The 19,578-nt window shown below is 43.1% G+C and overlaps 1 protein-coding gene across 1 annotated transcript in view; it reads right to left on the reverse strand.

The window, feature by feature from the left end:
- TBC1D5 (TBC1 domain family member 5) overlaps positions 1–19,578 on the reverse strand; it is a 741,163-nt gene that overhangs the window by 118,490 nt on the left and 603,095 nt on the right. The window contains exons 17-18 of the mRNA XM_073568086.1: positions 17,319–17,404; positions 16,372–16,661 (exon numbers count right to left, since the gene is read on the reverse strand). Of these exons, the coding sequence (XP_073424187.1) occupies positions 16,372–16,661; positions 17,319–17,404 (376 nt within the window). The remainder of the gene's footprint in view (positions 1–16,371; positions 16,662–17,318; positions 17,405–19,578) is intronic.

The following is a 19,578-nucleotide window of genomic DNA, read 5'->3' on the forward strand; positions in this document are numbered from 1 at the left end:
TTGGGGACCTGTGCTGCCTAATGGGGACCTATGCTGCCTAATGGGGACCTGTGCTGCCTAATGGGGACATGTGCCACCTAATGGGGACATGTGCTGCCTATTGGGGACCTATGCCTCCTATTGGGGCCATGTGCTGCCTAATGGGGACCGATGCTGCCTAATGGGCACCTGTGCTGTCTAATGGGGACCTGTGCTGCCTAATGGTGACATTTGCCTGCCTATTGGGGACCTGTGCTGCCTATTGGGGGCATTTTCCTGCCTAATGGGGACCTGTGCTGCCTAATGGGGACATTTTCCTGCCTATTGGGGACCTGTGCTGTCTAATGGGGACATTTTCCTGCCTATTGGGGAGTTACCTGCCTATTGGGGACCTGTGCTGCCTAATGGGGACATTTACCTGCCTATTGGGGACATTTTCCTGCCTATTGGGGACAGTTACCTGCCTATTGGGGGACCTGTGCTGCCTATTGGGGACCTATGCTGCCTATTGGGGACCTGTGCTGCCTAATAGTGACATTTGCCTGTCTATTGGGAACATTTACCTGCCTATTGGGGACCTCAGAGATTTAGTTTTCGTCGCCTCAGCTGCATGATTTATGGCTGCTGGACAGCCTGAATACATGTGAGGAATGCCTGTTTGTTAAGAAATCCCCACATGTTTTCAGGCTGATCAGCAGCTGCAAATCATGCAAATGCGTCGACAGAAACTAAATCTCCGAGCACGCCAAAATACTCATAGGACACCCGAGCATGCTCGGAAAAACCCGAGCAACGAGTATACTCGCTCATAATAATTTTATGCGGCCCCCGAACGCTATTATAAAATTCCAAATGGCCCTCGGCAGAAAAAAGGTTCCCCACCCCTGCACTAAGCAGTGGAAGAATTTCCATAAGATATACAGCTCTGCCAAAAATTCAGAGACTACTGCATAGTTTTATAAAAATCAGCTTCTCTACATGTCTGACAGCCATTACATTCAAGTGTCAGTTGAATTCCAACCAGAGGACACCTCATTCTACTTAATGTGCTTCTGATTAGGTGATCACATGAACCATATCAAATTTAACGAAGGAAAGTATAAAAAACCCTGCTGTGGTCTTCACAATCCTCTTGCAATAGCACTGTCACGACCGCCTTGTCCGCTATGTCTGTTTTGGAGTGGTGCACGCGCATCTCATGTCTGCTATCCTGCATGTTCCCTAGAGCAGTGTACACACTCACCTCATGACTGTTGGGCTGCAAGATGCCTGCGTTTCTGCTCTGCCTTCTGTGATCATCTATGTGTTCTAAGAACCCCTGATCATGTGCCCTTCCTAGGTTCCAGCACTGGCTCGTTCTTCAATCATCTCTGCATGTCTGGAACCCCTGGTCATGTGACCTTTCCTAGGTTCCAGCACTGTCTGGTTCTGCAATCATCTCTGCATGTCTGGAATCCCTGATCATGTGACTGCTCTCTGTGATCCTGGAGGATCTGAACTGGAAGTTCTCCCCTGGTCCTGACACGGAAGTGGAGGTGCTAATGCCCTATATCAGACCGCCCCTCCCTATGGTCAGGGCCTGATTATTGTGTTGCTTCCCTGCATGGCTGTTTGGTCTGCTGGGTCGCTCCCTCTATTCTGTGTCCTTGCACTCTGCCCTGTCGTGCGTCTCTTTACACGCTCTGTGCTCGTACTCCGTCTCTTGTCCCGTGCCTTGTCTTATGTTTGTCTCTCGTGCCATGTTTGTCCTTGCCTTGCTTTGCCTTGTAGTACTTCCGCTGTTCTCTGCCTTAGCCTGTTTTGCTATGTCTCGCCTTAGCTATTATTTGACTTGTAGTCCTTCCTCTGTTCTCTGCCTTGCCTGTTTCGCCATGTCAGGTCTTTGCTATTCTGAGCCTTGTAGTACTTAGAATCATAGAATCATAGAATCGTAGAGTTGGAAGGGACCTCCTGGGCCATCTGGTCCAACCCCCTGCTCAAAGCAGGATTCGCTAAATCATCCCAGTTAGATGTCTGTCCAGCCTCTGTTTGAAGACTTCCATTGAAGGAGAACTCACCACTTCTCGTGGCAGCCTGTTCCACTCATTGATCACTCTGTCAAAAAGTTTTTTCTAATATCTAATCTGTGTCTCCTCCCATTCAGCTTCATCCCATTGCTTCTAGTCTTTCCTTGTGCAAATGAGAATAAAGTTGATCCTTCTACAATGTGACAGCCCTTTAGATATTTGTAGACAGCTATTAAGTCTCCTCTCAGTCTTCTCTTTTGCAAACTAAACATTCCCAAATCCTGCAACCTTTCCTCATAAGACAGGGTTTGCAGACCGGTCACCATTCTGGTCGCTCTTTTCTGAACTTGCTCCAGTTTGTTGATGTCTTTTTTAAAATGTGGTGCCCAAAATTGGACAAAATATTCCAGATGAGGTCTGACCAAAGAGGAGTAGAGGGAAATAATTACTTCACGTGATCTAGACTGTATGCTTCTGTTAATACATCCTAGAATTGCATTTGCCTTTTTTGCTGCTGCATCACACTGTTGACTCATATTCAGTCTGTGATCTATTAGTATACCCAAGTCTTTTTCACATGTGCTGTCACTTAGCCCTATTCCTCCCATTCTATATATGCTTTTTTCATTTTTATTGCCCAGATGTAGTACTTTGCATTTCTCCCTGTTAAAAACCATTCTGTTAGTTGCTGCCCACTTCTCCAGTTTATTTAAATCTTTTTGAATCCTCTCTCTCTCTTCTCTAGTATTAGCTATCCCTCCTAGCTTTGTGTCATCAGCAAATTTAATCAGTTTACCCTCAATTCCTTCATCTAAATCGTTGATAAAGATGTTGAACAATACAGGGCCCAGGACAGAGCCCTGTGGTACCCCACTTGAGACATTCTTCCAACTGGATGTGCAGCCATTTACGACCACTCTTTGGGTCCGATCACTAAGCCAGTTATGAATCCACCTAACAGTTGCCTTGTCCATTCCATACTTAGTCATTTTTTCAATAAGGATTGTATGAGAGACTTTGTCAAATGCTTTGCTGAAGTCAAGATATACTATATCTACAGCATTTCCTTGATCCACCCAATCAGTAATACCATCATAGAAGGAAATTAAATTAGTCTGACATGACTTATTAGTTACAAACCCATGCTGACTCTGTTTAATCACTTCATTCTTATCCAGGTATTGACATACATGTTGTTTAATAATTTGTTCAAAGATCTTTCCTGGTATAGAAGTCAGACTCACCGGCCTATAGTTGCCTGGGTCCACCTTCTTCCCCTTTTTGAAGATAGGAACAACATTTGCTCTTCTCCAGTTTTCTGGCACTTCTCCTGTTCTCCAAGAATTTTCAAAGATTATGGAGAGGGGTTCAAAAATTTCTTCTGCTATCTCCTTCAGTACTCTGGGGTGTAATTCATCTGGACCTGGAGACTTGAATACATTTAGGTTAGCTAAGTGTTTCCTCACTATCTTTCTGTTTATAGATATCCTGGATTCTTCTATTCCCTTAATAGGACAGTGAATAACAGTTGATGTTACATTTCCTTTCTGAGAGAAAACAGATGCAAAATAGGAATTTAAAAGTTCAGCCTTCTCAACATCCTGTCTTACCATTTCATCATTTTCATCCTGTAAAAATCCTATAGCATCTTTGACTTTTCTTTTACTTTTGACATATCCCCAAAATCCTTTATTATTGCTTTTGACATCTCTTGCAAGCCTCAATTCATTTTCAGCTTTAGATAATCTGATTTGTGCCTTGCAGGTTCTGCAGACAGCATTATATTCTTCTTTAGATATGCCTCCTTCTTTCCATTTTATAAACATTTTTTGCTTCCTTTTTAGCATGTGCTTAAGTTCTGTGTTCATCCATCCTGGTTTCCTTAAATGCTTCCTATTCTTCCCTCTTTTCGGAATTGTTAACAACTGTGCTTTGAGAATTTCATTTTTCAAGATTTCCCATCCTTCCTGGACATTTTTGTCTTTAAGGATATCCAGCCATTGGATCCCTCCAATTCTCTTTCTGAATCCCTTAAAATCTGCCTTTCTGAAATCTAACCTTGACGTCTGAGTCTTCACAGGTCTTCCGCCTCTAGTTATCCAAAATTCTAAAATAGCATGGTCGCTACCTCCTAGGGTCCCAGCCACTTTTACCTCCTCAACCATTTCCTCCCTGTTTATAAGGATTAGATCCAAGGTAGCAGTTCCCCTTGTTTTCTCCTTTACCTTTTGGAAGATAAAGTTGTCAGCAAGAGAGGATAAGAATTTCCTTGACCTGTTAGTTTTGCCTGAGAGAGATTCCCAACAAATGTCTGGATAGTTGAAATCTCCCATGACAACTATGTCATATTTTTTGGAGAACTTGGCCATTTGATGCATAAAGAGTTCATCCATATCTTCAGCTTGCACAGGCGGCCTGTAGTAAATGCCTACAATGGTGTCCTTCTCATGTTTCTTGTCTCAACCTGGCTTTCCGTACTCTGTCCTATGGTGCTCTCTTGCACATTTCCATGTCTAGTCCCAAGGTACTCCCTTGGCCCGGCTCTGGGCTTTGGCCTACGCTCCGCTGCTAGACTCTATCCTCGCTCTGACCTGGCTCTGTTTCTGCCTATGTCCCGCTCCATTTTCCGTACCCTGTCTTGCCTAGTTCCTTGCATTGTCCTTGCCTTGAACCCCGGCGTGGGTTCCCCTGGCCGCCTCCTGTGCCTGAGTCGTGCCTCGTGTTTGTGTAAAGCCATGTGCACTGGCCAGTGAGGTGTGTCTTGTGCGTGGCTCCTAGTACGCACTTCCCCCTTGTACCCGGGCATGGCTCCTAGCACGCACCCTTGCCTTGAACCCTGGCGTGGCTCCTAGCACGCACCCTTGCCTTGAACCCTGGCGTGGCTCCTAGCACACACTCTTGCCTTGAACCTTGGCGTGTCTCTACACACGCACTCTGTCTTGTACCTTGTGCCTTGGCATGTCTACACACGCACTCTTCTGCCTTGTACCTTGTGCCTTGGCGTCTCTCTATACACGCACCGTCTTGTTTGCTAAACTTTGAACCCTGTCTTGTCTGTTGAACTATGAACCCTGGCGTGTCCCCTACACATGCACCTTGCACCTTGCTTTGAACCCTGGCGTGTCCCCTACACACGCACCCTGCCTTGCACCTAGCCTTGGACCTCGGCGTGTTCCCTGACACGCACCATGCCTGGAGATCTGTCGTGCCTCTTTGCCTGTACCCTGGTTTGCCTGCCGGATGCCCGGAACCTGCCGATCGCTGCCAGAGATCGTAAGCCTGATGACTGCAGCCTGATGTCCGGAGCTGATGTCCGCAGCCTGATGCCCTGACCATGTCGATTGTTGCCAGCTGTCCGGAGTCCGATGCCATTGAGCCTTCGCCTGTACCTAGGCGTGCCACCTGGCATGTACCATGCTATGGACCTTGGCGTGCCCACGCACGCACCTTGCACGTTTTGCTTGTTCTCACATTTTTACACTGAATGTGATTTTGAAGTTATCCTAATGAAGATACCTTGCACCTACGTCTTGTCTTGCTCGTCCTTGTAGTCAGACACTTGCACTTAGTGTCCCCCTGAGCCGGCCAACTGGTCCCAGCAGTCGTGGTGGCTGACCCCCTTGGTCTTGCCCCTGACACTCCCTGTATAGGGGGTTGATTCTCACAAGGTAAGCTCGCCCTCGGTGGGTGGGTACCATGACCCAGAGGGTCCACTCAAAAAATGGGCTCAGCAGAAGCTGAGTCCGTCACAAGCACAAGCTGGATGGCAAAACAAGTGTTAGTAATAGTAATATCCCAAAAGTAATAGGAATTAAAAAATAACTTTTAACCATGTCAAAGGAGTTGAAAAGAAAAGTCTTGAGTGAGGAAAAGAAGGGATCAATTCTGGCTTTACTAGCAGAGGGATACAGTGAGCATCATGTTGCCTCCATACTTAAAATTTCTAAGATGTCAGTCCATTACAACAAGGACAAGCAGCAGAAATTGGGGACAACAAAGCTACAGACCAGCAGAGGGCGGAAACGACTCTCCAATGACCGGGATGACTGTCATCTTATTGAAATGTCACTCAGCAACTGCAGGATGACATCAAGTGACCTATAAAAGGAAGGGCAAATGGAAGCTGGGGTGAAGTGCACGGCAAGAACAGTTCGTAACAGGCTCCTAGAGTCAGGGCTCAAGTCATGTAAAGCTAGAAAAAAGCCTTTCATCAATTAGAAGCAAAGGAGAGCCAGACTGAAGTTTGCCAAAGACCATAAGGATTGGACCATAGAGCAGTGGAGTAAGGTAATCTTCTCTGATGAGTCTAATTTTCAGCTTTGCCAACACTTGATCGTCTAATGGTTAGACGGAGACCTGGAGAGGTGTACAAGCCACAGTGTCTTGCACCCACTGTGAAATTTGGTGGAGGATCGGAGATGATATGGGGATGCTTCAGCAAGGCTTGAATTGGGCAGGTTAATCTTTGCAAAGGATGCAAGAATCAAGCCGCATCCAAGGTTATCCCGGAAAAACAGTTGATTCCCTCTTCTCAGGCAATGTTCCCTAACTCTGAAGACTGTTTTTTCCAGCAGGATGATGCGCCATGCCACACAGCTAGGTCAATCAATGTGTGGATGAAGGACCACCACATCAAATCCCTGCCAGCCTAATCTCCAGACCTGAATTCCATTGAAAACGTCTGGAATGTAATCAAGAGGAAGATGGAAAGATGGATAGTCACAAGGCATCAAACAAAGAACTGCTTAAATTTTTGTATCAGGAGTGGCATAAGGTCACCCAAAAGCAATGTGAAAGACTGGTGGAAAGCATGCCAAGATGCATGAAAGCTGTGATAAAAATTATGGTTATTCCACAAAATATTGATTTCTGAACTCTCCCTGAGTTAAAACATTAGTATTGTTGTTTCTAAATGATTATGAACTTGTTTTCTTAGCATTATTTGAGGTCTGTAAGCACTGCATCTTTTTGTTCTTTTGACCATTTCTCATTTTCTGAAAATAAATACAAAATTTAGTGCTTGGAAATTCGAAGACATGTTGTCAGTAGTTTATAGAATAAAAGAACAATTTACATTTTACTCAAAAATATACCTATAAAGAGAAGAATCAGAAAAACTGAAAATTTTGCAATGGTCTCTTAATTTTTGCCACCAGCTTAGATCTACAGATCTGTGAATGGAAACAGACTAACTTTAGGACGACAAGATTGAAATGAAAATATATGGCTCCACACCAACCAACATTATGGTCCTATGACATTTTTTCTACTATATTAAAATATTCATAAATCAGTATTAAGTTGTATAATTTACAAATATAGAGGAGCAAAAAGATTCAGACTACCCTGGTCCGGAATCCACTTCAGGATCAGGGCAGCGCGTAGTTGCACCACCGGTACCTGAATGCTGGGTTCCTTTTGCAATTACTAGGCTCCTATATCATCAAAAAGACTTGGCAGAGCTCATGTAACTTTATGACGTCACTTCAGGCCTAGTTAATTACCAACAGAGGGGCCAAAGATACCAGGATTCAAGTGATGTGGATGAAAGAGTATTCCCAGGTGGATTGCTGCGCTGCTTTATATAGATAAACCTTTCACTTGGTGATTATTAAAGGGGTATGATCTTGGAGATGGGAATACCCCTTTAAATTTAAATGTGCAGTTTGTTGGTCTACATCTTTTGGAGCCTCACCTACTTCTTTTATTTATGGAAAAAAAAGAAATTTAACAAAAATTTTGAAAATGTTTGCAATTTTCAAAATTTTAATTTTTGTGCCCTTAAATCAGAGAGGTATGTCACACAAAATAGTTAATAAGTAATATTTACAACATGTCTACTTTACATCTGCACAATTTTGGAAACAATGTTTTTTGTTAGGAAGTTATAAGGGTTAAAAGTTGACCAGCGATTTCTCATTTTTCCAACAAAATTTACAAAACTCTTTGTTTTTAGGGACCACCTCACATTTGAAGTGAGTTTGAGGAGTCTACATGACAGAAAATACCCAAAAGTGGCACCATTCTAAAAACTGCACCCCTCAAGGTGCTCAAAACCACATTCAAGACGTTTATTAACCCTTCAGGTGCTTCACGAGAACAAACGTAATGTGGAAGCAAAAAATTAACATTTAACTTTTTTCACAATAATTTACTTTAGACCCAAACTTTTTTATTTTCACAAGGATATCAGAAGCAAACGGATCATAAAATTTGTTGCGCAATTTCTTCTGAGCACATCAATACCACATATGTTGGGGACTCAGAAGGGAGGGAGCACCGTTTGACCTTTTGAACGCAAAATTGGCTGGAATTGAAGGTGGGCACCATGTCGTGTTTGGAGACTCCCTAATGTGTCTAAACAGTGTAAACTCCCAATTCTATCACCAACCCCAAACACAGCCCTAACCCCAACCCTAACCCCAACACAGTCCTAACCCCAAAGCAACACTAACCCCAACACAACCCTAACCTCAACACAACCTTAGCCATAACACAACCATAACCCCAACCCTAACCGCAAAGAATGGAAAAAATTAAAAAAATCTATATTATTATTTTTACCTAACAAGGTGGTGACAAAGGGGAAGCGGGGTTACTATTTTTTATATTTTAATCACTTTGATAGGGTCTATCACAGTTATTAAAATGAACCAAAGGGAAAAATCTATTGTTACCGGGTACTGGCCGACAGATCTCGGTGGGTGCACTGTGCATGCGCCCAACTTTTTTTCTGGGAAGATGACATGGAGGGCCGGGGCACAGAGCAGGAGGATCCGGGGATGGCAGAGTTACTGGAGGGAGGCTCAGGGGACCCCTTTTCTCTCTTATCTGGTATGCCAGATCACATCAGAGGAGCGCGAAATGAATGGAAAACCAGACTTTTTTTATTTTTGTGATCGTCGTTATTCAGTGAATAACGGCAATCACATGACAGGGGATGGTAAAAACCGACCCAAATCATGTTCTCTGAGGTCTCAGCTATTCCCGGTAACTGAGATCCCAGAGATTTTCCAATGCTAGGATGCGCTATACAATTATTTCTCAGCGCCGTTAAAAAGTGGCGCTGAAGAATAAGTATCCTTAACTTCTGCCATTATAAGGCGTTTTGGCTTTCATTAAGGGGTTCATACTTACCTGTCTCACCTTTAGCAACAATGGCAGACTCCATTTCTCCATTTTTGCAGCCATCTGTGAGTTACTTGCACCTTTTCTTGTTCCATTGTTCCTCTACAAATAGCACATTTCTGCCCGCTCCAGAGATTTGAGCTCAGTTTAATCCTTTCTTGACATGTCCAATTTCAATTTTCGCTTTTGTGTTTCTTCCAAGAGCCATATTTTTCATTTATTTCTGTCCACATAAATGTATGGAGGGCTTGCTTGTTGCAGGACGAGTTGTACTTTTCAAAGGCACCATACATTTTACCACTTACTGTGTACTGTAAAAAACTTTCGAAGTGCGGTAAAATTGCAAAAAAAAAAAACAACAATTAAGGCATTGTTTTTTGGGAATTGTTTTTCCGTAATACTTTGTATTTACCAATGACTGCCAACGTCAGTAGACATTCTGCAATAACAAACATGCCTAGCTTTTTTTTTTTTTTTTTTTACAATTTTAGAGGTAAAAAAATCTGAAATTTGTAAAACAAATATTTTTTTCTATTGTATCGCTATTTTCCAAAACCCGTAATATTACAATTTTTCGAACGATGGAGCTGATTGAGGGCTCATTTTTTGTGTGGCAAGACAACTTTTTTATTGATACCATTTTGGGATAGATATGAAATTTTGATTGCTTAGTACAGGAGTTTCCTGTGGTACTGCAGCGACAAAAAAAATATCTTTATTTTTAATGGGGGAAAAGGGATAATTTTAACTTTCATTCCTTTTGGAAAAGTGTTTTTCCTTTTTACTGTATTTGTTAGTCTCCGTAGGGTACTTGAACCTGCGATTGTCTGATCGCTTGTGCTGTACATATAAAAATCACAGTCTACTTTCAAAGGAGCTCAGTGATGACAGGCACGGAAATCTTCAACAGAACCCCCCGGCTCGCAACCCATTAGCACCCCACGTCACGTCAATGGGCAGCCGTTGCATGCGCAGAATAACGCAACCCCGTGCTATTAATATTGCTGTTGGAGATCACAAGTGTATTGTACGCTGTATTTTTCCTGCCATTTTTTTAGGTGCAGAAAAAAAAGCTGCAAAAACGCAACATGTGAACATACCCTTATATTTCCTCTACCAATCTGGAAGAAAATTGTGCAGCATGTCCATGACATGGTGTTTCACTCATGCACTTCAGGATTTCTTCATAGATGCATGCAGAATGGTGTGAAATATTTGCACAGATTTCTACAAGGGATAGCCATGTGATTCAGACACATGTACATTATTAATCTTTGGATATACTGTATGTGCAGTAACAAACACAATGGCAGCTTTAGAAAACTGACTGATAGGAAGAATAAATCCAGGCTGATTTATGCACACTCGGAGTGAGAGATAATAAGAATCCCCTCGCAGCTCATAACGCTGGCTGTGCTTGGCTAGTCATGCACTATTCCCGATAGACCATATAATCTGTGTGAATTCCTGCCTGGAAGGGATCAGTTAGCCACATGTACAGGAAACGAGTCTTAATCATTTGTTTAAATCTGCATATTAAACATGGAAGCAGCCTCTTCTTCTTCTGTGGGGTAAGCACATTTTTCTTCATTTCAATATGGTTTTACAGGTTGATATTTTTTTTTTTGGCGACGAAGAATAACATAAAAATATCTCTGCTCCATTTTCATAAAGGGTGTCTCTAGGCTAAGACGCGAAGACTTGGGAAACCATTCCAGTTTCTTGCACATGATTCTTTAATAGAAACTGGTTGTTTATTGGTCTATGAAACAAAACGGTGATATCAATATGGATGCCGGAGCAGGAAAGTAAAATAGTGAAGTTCATATCTGACATAAAAGTGCTTCCTGTGCAGGATACAAGGATGGATGCGGGAAATACCGCCTGAAGTTACTACCGCTACGGTAAACTTATTCTTCACAGCTGCTGTAGGGCTGGGAATATAGAAAAAGAAAAGAAGCCATCTGAGCTTCAGAGTAGCGTGCCAAGAGTAAAGAGATGTATAGGATAATAGACCTGGTAGACCGGTATAGTAGTGCAACCAGGGTCGGACTGAGGCACCGGATGATCCTCCAGTGGGCCCCGCTTCTGCCTCCTTCATTAGTTCGGCTGTGCATACCCTGCAATCTAATAGTGTGCACACTTATTCTATAGCCAGCATCAATGGGTAAGCTGCACAAGTGATGTGAAGTGCAGCGGCAGCGCCTTCACATCATCTGCCGTCCCTGCTGGCTTCTATGAAGAGCGGTGCATGCCGACCCTCGCTTCAGCCTGCACAGTCACAGGCACAGGTGACTGTGCGAGGCTGAGTCTGAGAGGAGACAGCACAGGCAACAGCTGACCTGCAAACCATAGTCACCTGTTTCCTGCGCTGAGTCTCCAGCTCCTCTTCTACAACACCATGAGCATCGTCATCTGTGGTCTAAAGCTGATTGGCTACAGTGAAAATGTGAGTACATAAAATATATGATGCTTGCAGCCTGTCTCGTTTTCCAGCCACTAAGGAAATTAGGAAAGGGGCCCCCCATGCAATCTAAAGATGACACGGGGAGGGGGCCCACATGACCTTTTAAATTCCCTGTGGGCCCCTTCCTCCACTGTTCTCACCATCTCCCCATTGAGTAAATCACCTCTTTTACTGTGGATCCCTTTACTCCCTCTGAGCAGGCACAAAGGAAATTAGGTGACACCATGGGGGAGGTCCACAGGAATATATAGACTATATAGGATATAGAGGATGTGTCCCGTGTGGTGCAGTGTATAGAGGATGTGTCCCGCGGGGTGCAATATATAGAGGATGTGTCCCATGTGGTGCCGTATATAGAGGACGTGTCCCGTGTGGTGCAGTATGTAGAGGATGTGTCCCGTGTGGTGTAGTATATAGAGGAAGTGTCCCGTGTGGTGCAGTATATAGAGGACGTGTCCCACGGGGTGCAGTATATAGAGGACGTGTCCAGTGTGGTGCTGTATATAGAGGATGTGTCCCGTGTGGTGCAGTATATAGAGGACGTGTCCAGTGTGGTGCTGTATATAGAGGATGTGTCCCGTGTGGTGCAGTATATAGAGGATGTGTCCCATGTGGTGCAGTATTTAGAGGATGTGTCCCGTGTGGTGCAGTATAAAGAGGACGTGTCCATTGTGGTGCTGTATATAGAGGACGTGTCCCGTGTGGTGCAGTATATAGAGGATGTGTCCCGTGTGGTGCAGTATATAGAGGATGTGTCCCGTGTGGTGCAGTATATAGAGGATGTGTCCCGTGTGGTGTTGTATATAGAGAAAGTGTCCCGTGTGGTGCAGTATATAGAGGACGTGTCCAGTGTGGTGCTGTATATAGAGGACGTGTCCCGTGTGGTGCAGTATTTAGAGGATGTGTCCCGTGTGGTGCAGTATATAGAGGATGTGTCCCGTGTGGTGCAGTATATAGAGAATGTGTCCCGTGTGGTGCAGTATATAGAGGACGTGTCCCGTATGGTGTAGTATACAGAGGACGTGTCCTGTGTGGTGCAGTATATAGAGGATGTGTCCCGTGTGGTGCAGTATATAGAGGACGTGTCCCGTGTGGTGCAGTATATATAGGATGTGTCCCGTGTGGTGTAGTATACACTCACTGGCCACTTTATTAGGTACACCATGCTAGTAACGGGTTGGACCCCCTTTTGCCTTCAGAACTGCCTCAATTCTTCGTGGCAGAGATTCAACAAGGTGCTGGAAGCATTCCTCAGAGATTTTGGACCATATTGACATGATGGCATCACACAGTTGGCGCAGATTTGTCGGCTGCACATCCCTGATGCGAATCTCCCGTTCCACCACATCCCAAAGATGCTCTATTGGATTGAGATCTGGTGACTGAGGAGGCCATTTGAGTACAGTGAACTCATTGTCATGTTCAAGAAACCAATCTGAGATGATTCGAGCTTTATGACATGGCGCATTATCCTGCTGAAAGTAGCCATCAGATGCCTGTTCTTAGCTGAGAGGAGTGGTACCCAGTGTGGTCTTCTGCTGCTGTAGCCCATCTGCCTCAAAGTTCGACGCACTGTGCGTTCAGAGATGCTCTTCTGCCTACCTTGGTTGTAACGCGTGGCAATTTGAGTCACTGTTGCCTTTCTATCAGCTCGAACCAGTATGCCCATTCTCCTCTGACCTCTGGCCCTCTGGCATCAACAAGGCATTTCCGGCCACAGAACTGCCGCTCACTGGATTTTTTTTCTTTTTCGGACCATTCTCTGTAAACCCTAGAGATGGTTGTGCGTGAAAATCCCAGTAGATCAGCAGTTTCTGAAATACTCAGACCAGCCCTTCTGGCACCAACAATCTTGCCACGTTCAAAGGCACTCAAATCACCTTTCTTCCCCATACTGATGCTCGGTTTGAACTGCAGGAGATTGTCTTGACCATGTCTACATGCCTAAATGCACTGAGTTGCCGCCATGTGATTGGCTGATTAGAAATTAAGTCTTAACACACAGTTGGACAGGTGTACCTAATAAAGTGGCCAGTGAGTGTATAAAGGAAGAGTCCCGTGTGGTGCAGTATATAGAGGATGTGTCCCGTGTGGTGCAGTATATAGAGGATGTGTCCCGTGTGGTGCAGTATATAGAGGAAGTGTCCCGTGTGGTGCAGTATATAGAAGATGGGTCCCGTGTGGTGCAGTATATAGAGGATGTGTCCCGTGTGGTGCAGTATATAGAGGATGTGTCCCGTGTGGTGTAGTATATAGAGGAAGTGTCCCGTGTGGTGCAGTATATAGAGGACGTGTACTGTGTGGTGCAGTAAATAGAGGACGTGTCCCGTGTAGTGCAGTATATAGAGGAAGTGTCCCGTGTGGTGCAGTATACAGAGGATGTGTCCCGTGTGGTGCAATATATAGAGGATATGTCCCGTGTGGTGCAGTATATAGAGGATGTGTCCCGTGTGGTGCAATATATAGAGGATGTGTCCCGTGTGGTGTAGTATATAGAGGAAGTGTCCCGTGTGGTGCAGTATATAGAGGATGTGTCCCGTGTGGTGCAATATAAAGAGGATGTGTCCCGTGTGGTGCAGTATAGAGGATGTGTCCCGTGTGGTGCAGAATATAGAGGATGTGTCCCGTGTGGTGTAGTGTATAGAGGATGTGTCAGGTGTGGTGTAGTATATAGAGGATGTGTCCCGTGTGGTGTAGTATACAGAGGATGTGTCAGTTCTCTTTTATGGTGTAGTATATAGGATCTGTCCTGTGTGATATTTTTGCATGGTGAGCCCCAAAAATGATTTTTCTCAGGTGGGCCCAAGGTCATCCAGTCCGACGCTAAGTGCAATGGCGGTGTATACCGGGGACCTCGATGTAATTGAGAATACATTGCAAATGTGGACTGTGGTTGGCTACTACTTATAGAATAAAGTCTATCCCACTTGCCACAGAAATCTAGTGTCTTGTTAATTTACAGTGCCTCATATTCTCCAGAAAGGGAAGAGTTAAAGTGTACCTGTCAATGCACCCAACACCAGAGTGACAAGTTAATAAAATACTTTTGATGCACTTAGCTTAGCTTATGTCCAGGAATTGTTGCAATTCTCGTGCTCAGCACCGTACCATCCATTCTTTTTGAGTGGCCGGTGTTCATCATCATCATTCTGCCAGCATTACAGGTGCTGAAACGTCCTTCTCTTCTCTTCCCAGCATGCACTGGTTGCCTGTCTTCTAACCCTCCACTTCCCTTTTGTCCTTAAGTATGGTGTATAACAACATAAGAAATCTTATCTGTAGCCTCCTCCTCTTCTCCTTAACAAGCACAAACTTCCTTTACAGACGGACCTCCGCCTGTCTGTCTAACGAGATCTGTGGAGCTTTCACACCTTGAACTGCGCAGCCCATGCAAATATTCCTCTATCTAGTTGGATAATCGTAAGAAGAAATCAAATGTAACGCTCCCATACATGTGTATGAATCCTCTTAAAGGATTATACACTTCAGATTTAATTATTTATTGCTTATGAACTAGTCTCAGTAAGTTGATATTCCTCCTCTGTGGAGGATCTCCTTCTACATTACTGATGACAGTAGGTGAACCTCTTAGGCTGTGTACCCTCGTTGCGTTTTTTAAGCGTTTTTGCCGCTTTTTTTCCGCAGCGGAAACGCTTAACAAACGCTATTAAAACGCATCCCATGCAATCCTATGGGATTCTGCAGTTGCTGTGTCCATGCTGCAAATTTTACCGCTGCGGAATCGCATAGCGGTAAAATCCGCAGCGTGTTCATTAATTTTGTGCAATTGCGGCGATTCCGCCGCCATAGGATTGCACTGAAGCGCTCACTTTACGCATGTGGTTATGCCCACCATGCGTAAATTGAGCGCTTCATGTGTGGATGGTACCCAGGGTCTGGAGGAGAGGAGACTGTCCTCCATGCCCTGGGTACCATATCCATGTAAAAAATTGAATAAAAATAAAAAATAGTGATATACTCACCTTCTGGCGGCCCCCGGAGTCCTTCCCGCCCTCAACCACGCTGCCAGCATCTTCCGGTCCCAGGGATGCATTGCGCGAATCACCTGAGATGATGTCATGGTCTCGCGAGCGTGACGTCATCTGGGGTGATTCTCGCAATGCATCCCTGGGACCGGCAGATGCGCGACTGAGGAGATTGGGGGCCGTCGGAAGGTGAGAATAACCCTTTTTTTATTTTTTACATTCTATCTTTTACTATTGATGACGCATAGGCAGCATCAATAGTAAAAAGGTGGTTACACTTGTCAAGCGATATGTTTGACAAGTGTCACCAACCTGTCAATCACATTCCAAGCGATGCTTCAAATTGCTTGGAAAGCGCAAGCATTCTTCAAGCTAAAAACGCTTGCAAAACGCTTTTGTTTTGCGGGAAAATGCATGCGCAAACATGCACAGATACGCACACATATACGAAGAGACCTGTCTGTCTCTGGGAGCAAGGCGGGGGAAATCCAATGTGGAACCGCCGCTTGGACTAAATATCACATATAATCCCCGGCCTACTTTTCAGCGTATGTTTTCTCGGAAACGATGTAGCGTAATAGCGTAAAATATATATATGGCTGCAATAACTTGATTTGAGTGGTATGAATCTCATGGCAGGTTGTGTTTACCATGTGTGAAACCAAGACATAGGGGAGCCAAGTACCAATTGTTGGATATACGGATGTCTTTACAGTTTTTCCTTTTTCTTTTCATGTCAGGTTTCCAGATTTTTCAATAACATTAATAAGGAGAGGTTTGTTTTAAAAAAAATAAATCGGATTACCTTTATTGAGCTGCACCGGCATGCTCTCGGACTTCATCATGCGCTGATTTTGTTGCATCTGCTGGGATGTTGAGGCTTGATGTGTAGATGGCTCCATGACTGTTTGAGTTGGCATAGCGGCTGTAAAACTAGCACTTACAGCACCGTGGCTTGTGTTGGTGTTTGATGGTGAAGTCATAGGGCTCATAGACCCCCCAGTAGGAATGTTTGGTCCCATTAACTTCCGTCCAAAGTTAAGTATACTGCTAGACACTTTGTTTATATTGAGGGGAGCAGGTTTGGTGTTCACACTAGAAAAAAAAGGGACGATTTATGGGTTATATGCGCATATTGAAAGCAAACAGCAGGACTACATGACACGAGACAACTAGTCCTCTAGTGATAATCTCCAGCTGATAACCTAGTGATTTTATTGCCACAACAATACACATCGCTGGAATCAGGGTCTCTGCCCCTACATTATTCTGCTCTCAGATTAAATATCAAAACCTGTCTATCCACAGGATCGTGAGCTACCACCCCATTTCAAACTCCTCCTCAATGTGGTTGTGTGGATATGGTTAAAATTGGAAAACTGTAACTCTCGTTCTAGAGGCATGCCAGTACCAAGAGATCGTACATTTACTGCTACTCAGATAGATAGGTGACAAATGTGTTTCGGTGGAAAACTTCTTTCATATCCTCAAAAAAGACAATATAACAGTATCATTTTGGAACATAAAACGAAAAAAATACTAAAACGGCGTGTGGCAATCAAACGTACATTTAAAAGGCAAATCTTAAACCACAATGGAACTTTAATCTTTATCGCATGTTATGTTTAGAAATGTGGGTAAAGTATTAATTTTCAATAACCAAATTTAGGAAAATTATTTTCTTTTTGTCTTGTTTTACAATAAACCCTCCTATACGATCGGCATAAATCAGTTATAGACAGAGATACTGACCGTGACCTGTTCATCAAATCAAGTCCACGTGCTCTATAGTAGTCTAGATTTTGATGGAACTGATAACTCATTGGTCTTGGATTTTTCTGTGAATTCAAAAAGAGAAATAAAAATCACGATACTTCCAAAAATTCCAATTACATGTTTCATTGATTAATCAAATACAATTTTCATGTGCTATCTATTGCTGAGCCTCCCCCCAAAAACCTCCCTTCTAACAAAACCACCTAGGCCTTATAATCTACCTATGATTTCCCTTTACTTTAAGAGGCTCACCACCTAGAAAACCATTTTTACTGCAACTTTAAGCATTCCTGTTCTAAATGCCATATAACAAATTAATCATGCAATTCAAATTTACTAAAATAGTCAAACTTGTCATTTTGCACAAAAAGGTGTAATTAAAAAAAAAAGCTTTAAAAAAAAAAAAAAAAAAAGAAAACATGAATGTGCCACCATCTTCATATTTTACTAGGATAAATCAGCCTGAAATATGTGAAGTATAAATATTGTTTCCATGAATTATTAGCATTTGCTTTAACGGCTGCAGTAAAAGTGCGAACTCTCAAGTAATCACACACACAAAAAAAAAAAAGCCTAACAACAGGAAACATTCTACTTGACTGCAAAGTCAATGACCCCTACTTAGGGAAATTACATCAAAGTAACGTCAAGCCAATAATTATAAATCTAAGTCTATCAAACGCACAGCGTTAATGCGCGACATATACCTGTCTATGGTATGTGCATGACTGGTTTAAGCCCAGGCATTGCAACAGTGGAAAAAAATCAACCCAAAACTTAAAAGTATTTTTAAAAAACCCACAAAACTAACCCCTTTATTACGCAACTATTTTTCATTTTCGGTGTTTCCTCCCCTTCTTCCAAGAGCCATCACTTTTTTTTTTAATTCTTTTTGTCTATATAGCCACGTGAGGGCTTGTTTTTTGCGGGACGAGTTGTACTTTTGAATGACACCATTCATTTTAATCATGTGATGTACTGGAAAGCGAGAAAAAAAAATCCTAGTGAGCTAAAATTGCAATGTGCAATTCCACAATTGTTTTGGGTTTTTTTTATTTACCATGTTCACTATAAGGTAAAACTGGCCAAGGCAATGTGATTCCAGAGGTCAGTACAGGTGTGCAGATACCAAACATGCATTGATTTTTTTTTTTAAGTGGTGATTTTTTTTTTTAGAAACTTGTAATAAATGTTTTCATTTTGCAGGGTATGGGGCTGTGTAAAGGTTTATTTTTTGCACCCTAAGGTGAGATATTTACTGATTTAATTTTGGGGTAGGTATGATGTTTTGATTGCCTCTTATTGCAATGTTGCAGCAGCCAAAATTGTTATGTCGTTTACTGATAGTATTAATTTATTTTGATAGATTGGATATTGGAGGTGATTTGAGATTTTACGCTTTTTTTTTTACATTTTGTCATATTTTTTTAAACTTTTTTTTTCATTTTACATTGCATTTAGTAGTCCCCTTAGGGGACTTGAAGCTGCAAACATCCAATCGCTTGTGCTATGTATAGCAGAATATACAATTTCCAGTGCCAGTGTTATTAGGTGGATCGCAATGACAGGTGTAGGTCATCAGCAGATTCCCGGCTGTCATCACAACCCACTGCCACCTGGTAATTACATCACGGGCCGCGGCTCCTGGATACCCGATGTTTACATTAGAAACCAGCGTCGCTGCTCCTGATCGCTGGAGGAGCTGTCTATGTTACAGCTCACCAGCGATCAGCCTAACGATGTCCCAGCGATCCCATTCATGTCGGATCGTTGGTGGGATCGCTGGGACATCGTTACGTGTAACGGGGCCTTTAGCCTAGAAACATCTGAATAAGGACAATCAAGCCCACATTATCAGACCAAAAAGAAAACACAGATGCAAATTAAGTTAACTTAAAAAGGGTGCAAATTAAATAAAGGATAAAGTGCAGATAAATAAAAGTCACTGTACACATATATTTGTTTTACGTGGGTTCACATTAGTTCCGAAATCCACAAAAAGAAATGCTTTAAATACTCTTTGAATACTCTTCTTATCCATTTTAATTCCTTATTGCTGTTCATGAAGAAAGTTTTTTTCTGATGGGATTTTTACAAGTCTGCCAACTTTATTGTTGCAGATTCCTTGTGGAATCCGCTCTAAACTTGTCGATATCAATCTAAAAGGCTGCAAAAAATAAAGCGTAAAAAGAACGGAAAACGATTCCTGATGATCCTTTGCTTGAAACATGACAAA

This window comes from Dendrobates tinctorius, unplaced genomic scaffold, assembly GCF_039654945.1.
Source record: "Dendrobates tinctorius isolate UK_male_01 unplaced genomic scaffold, ASM3965494v1 ptg000005l, whole genome shotgun sequence".
Lineage (NCBI taxonomy): Eukaryota > Metazoa > Chordata > Amphibia > Anura > Dendrobatidae > Dendrobates > Dendrobates tinctorius.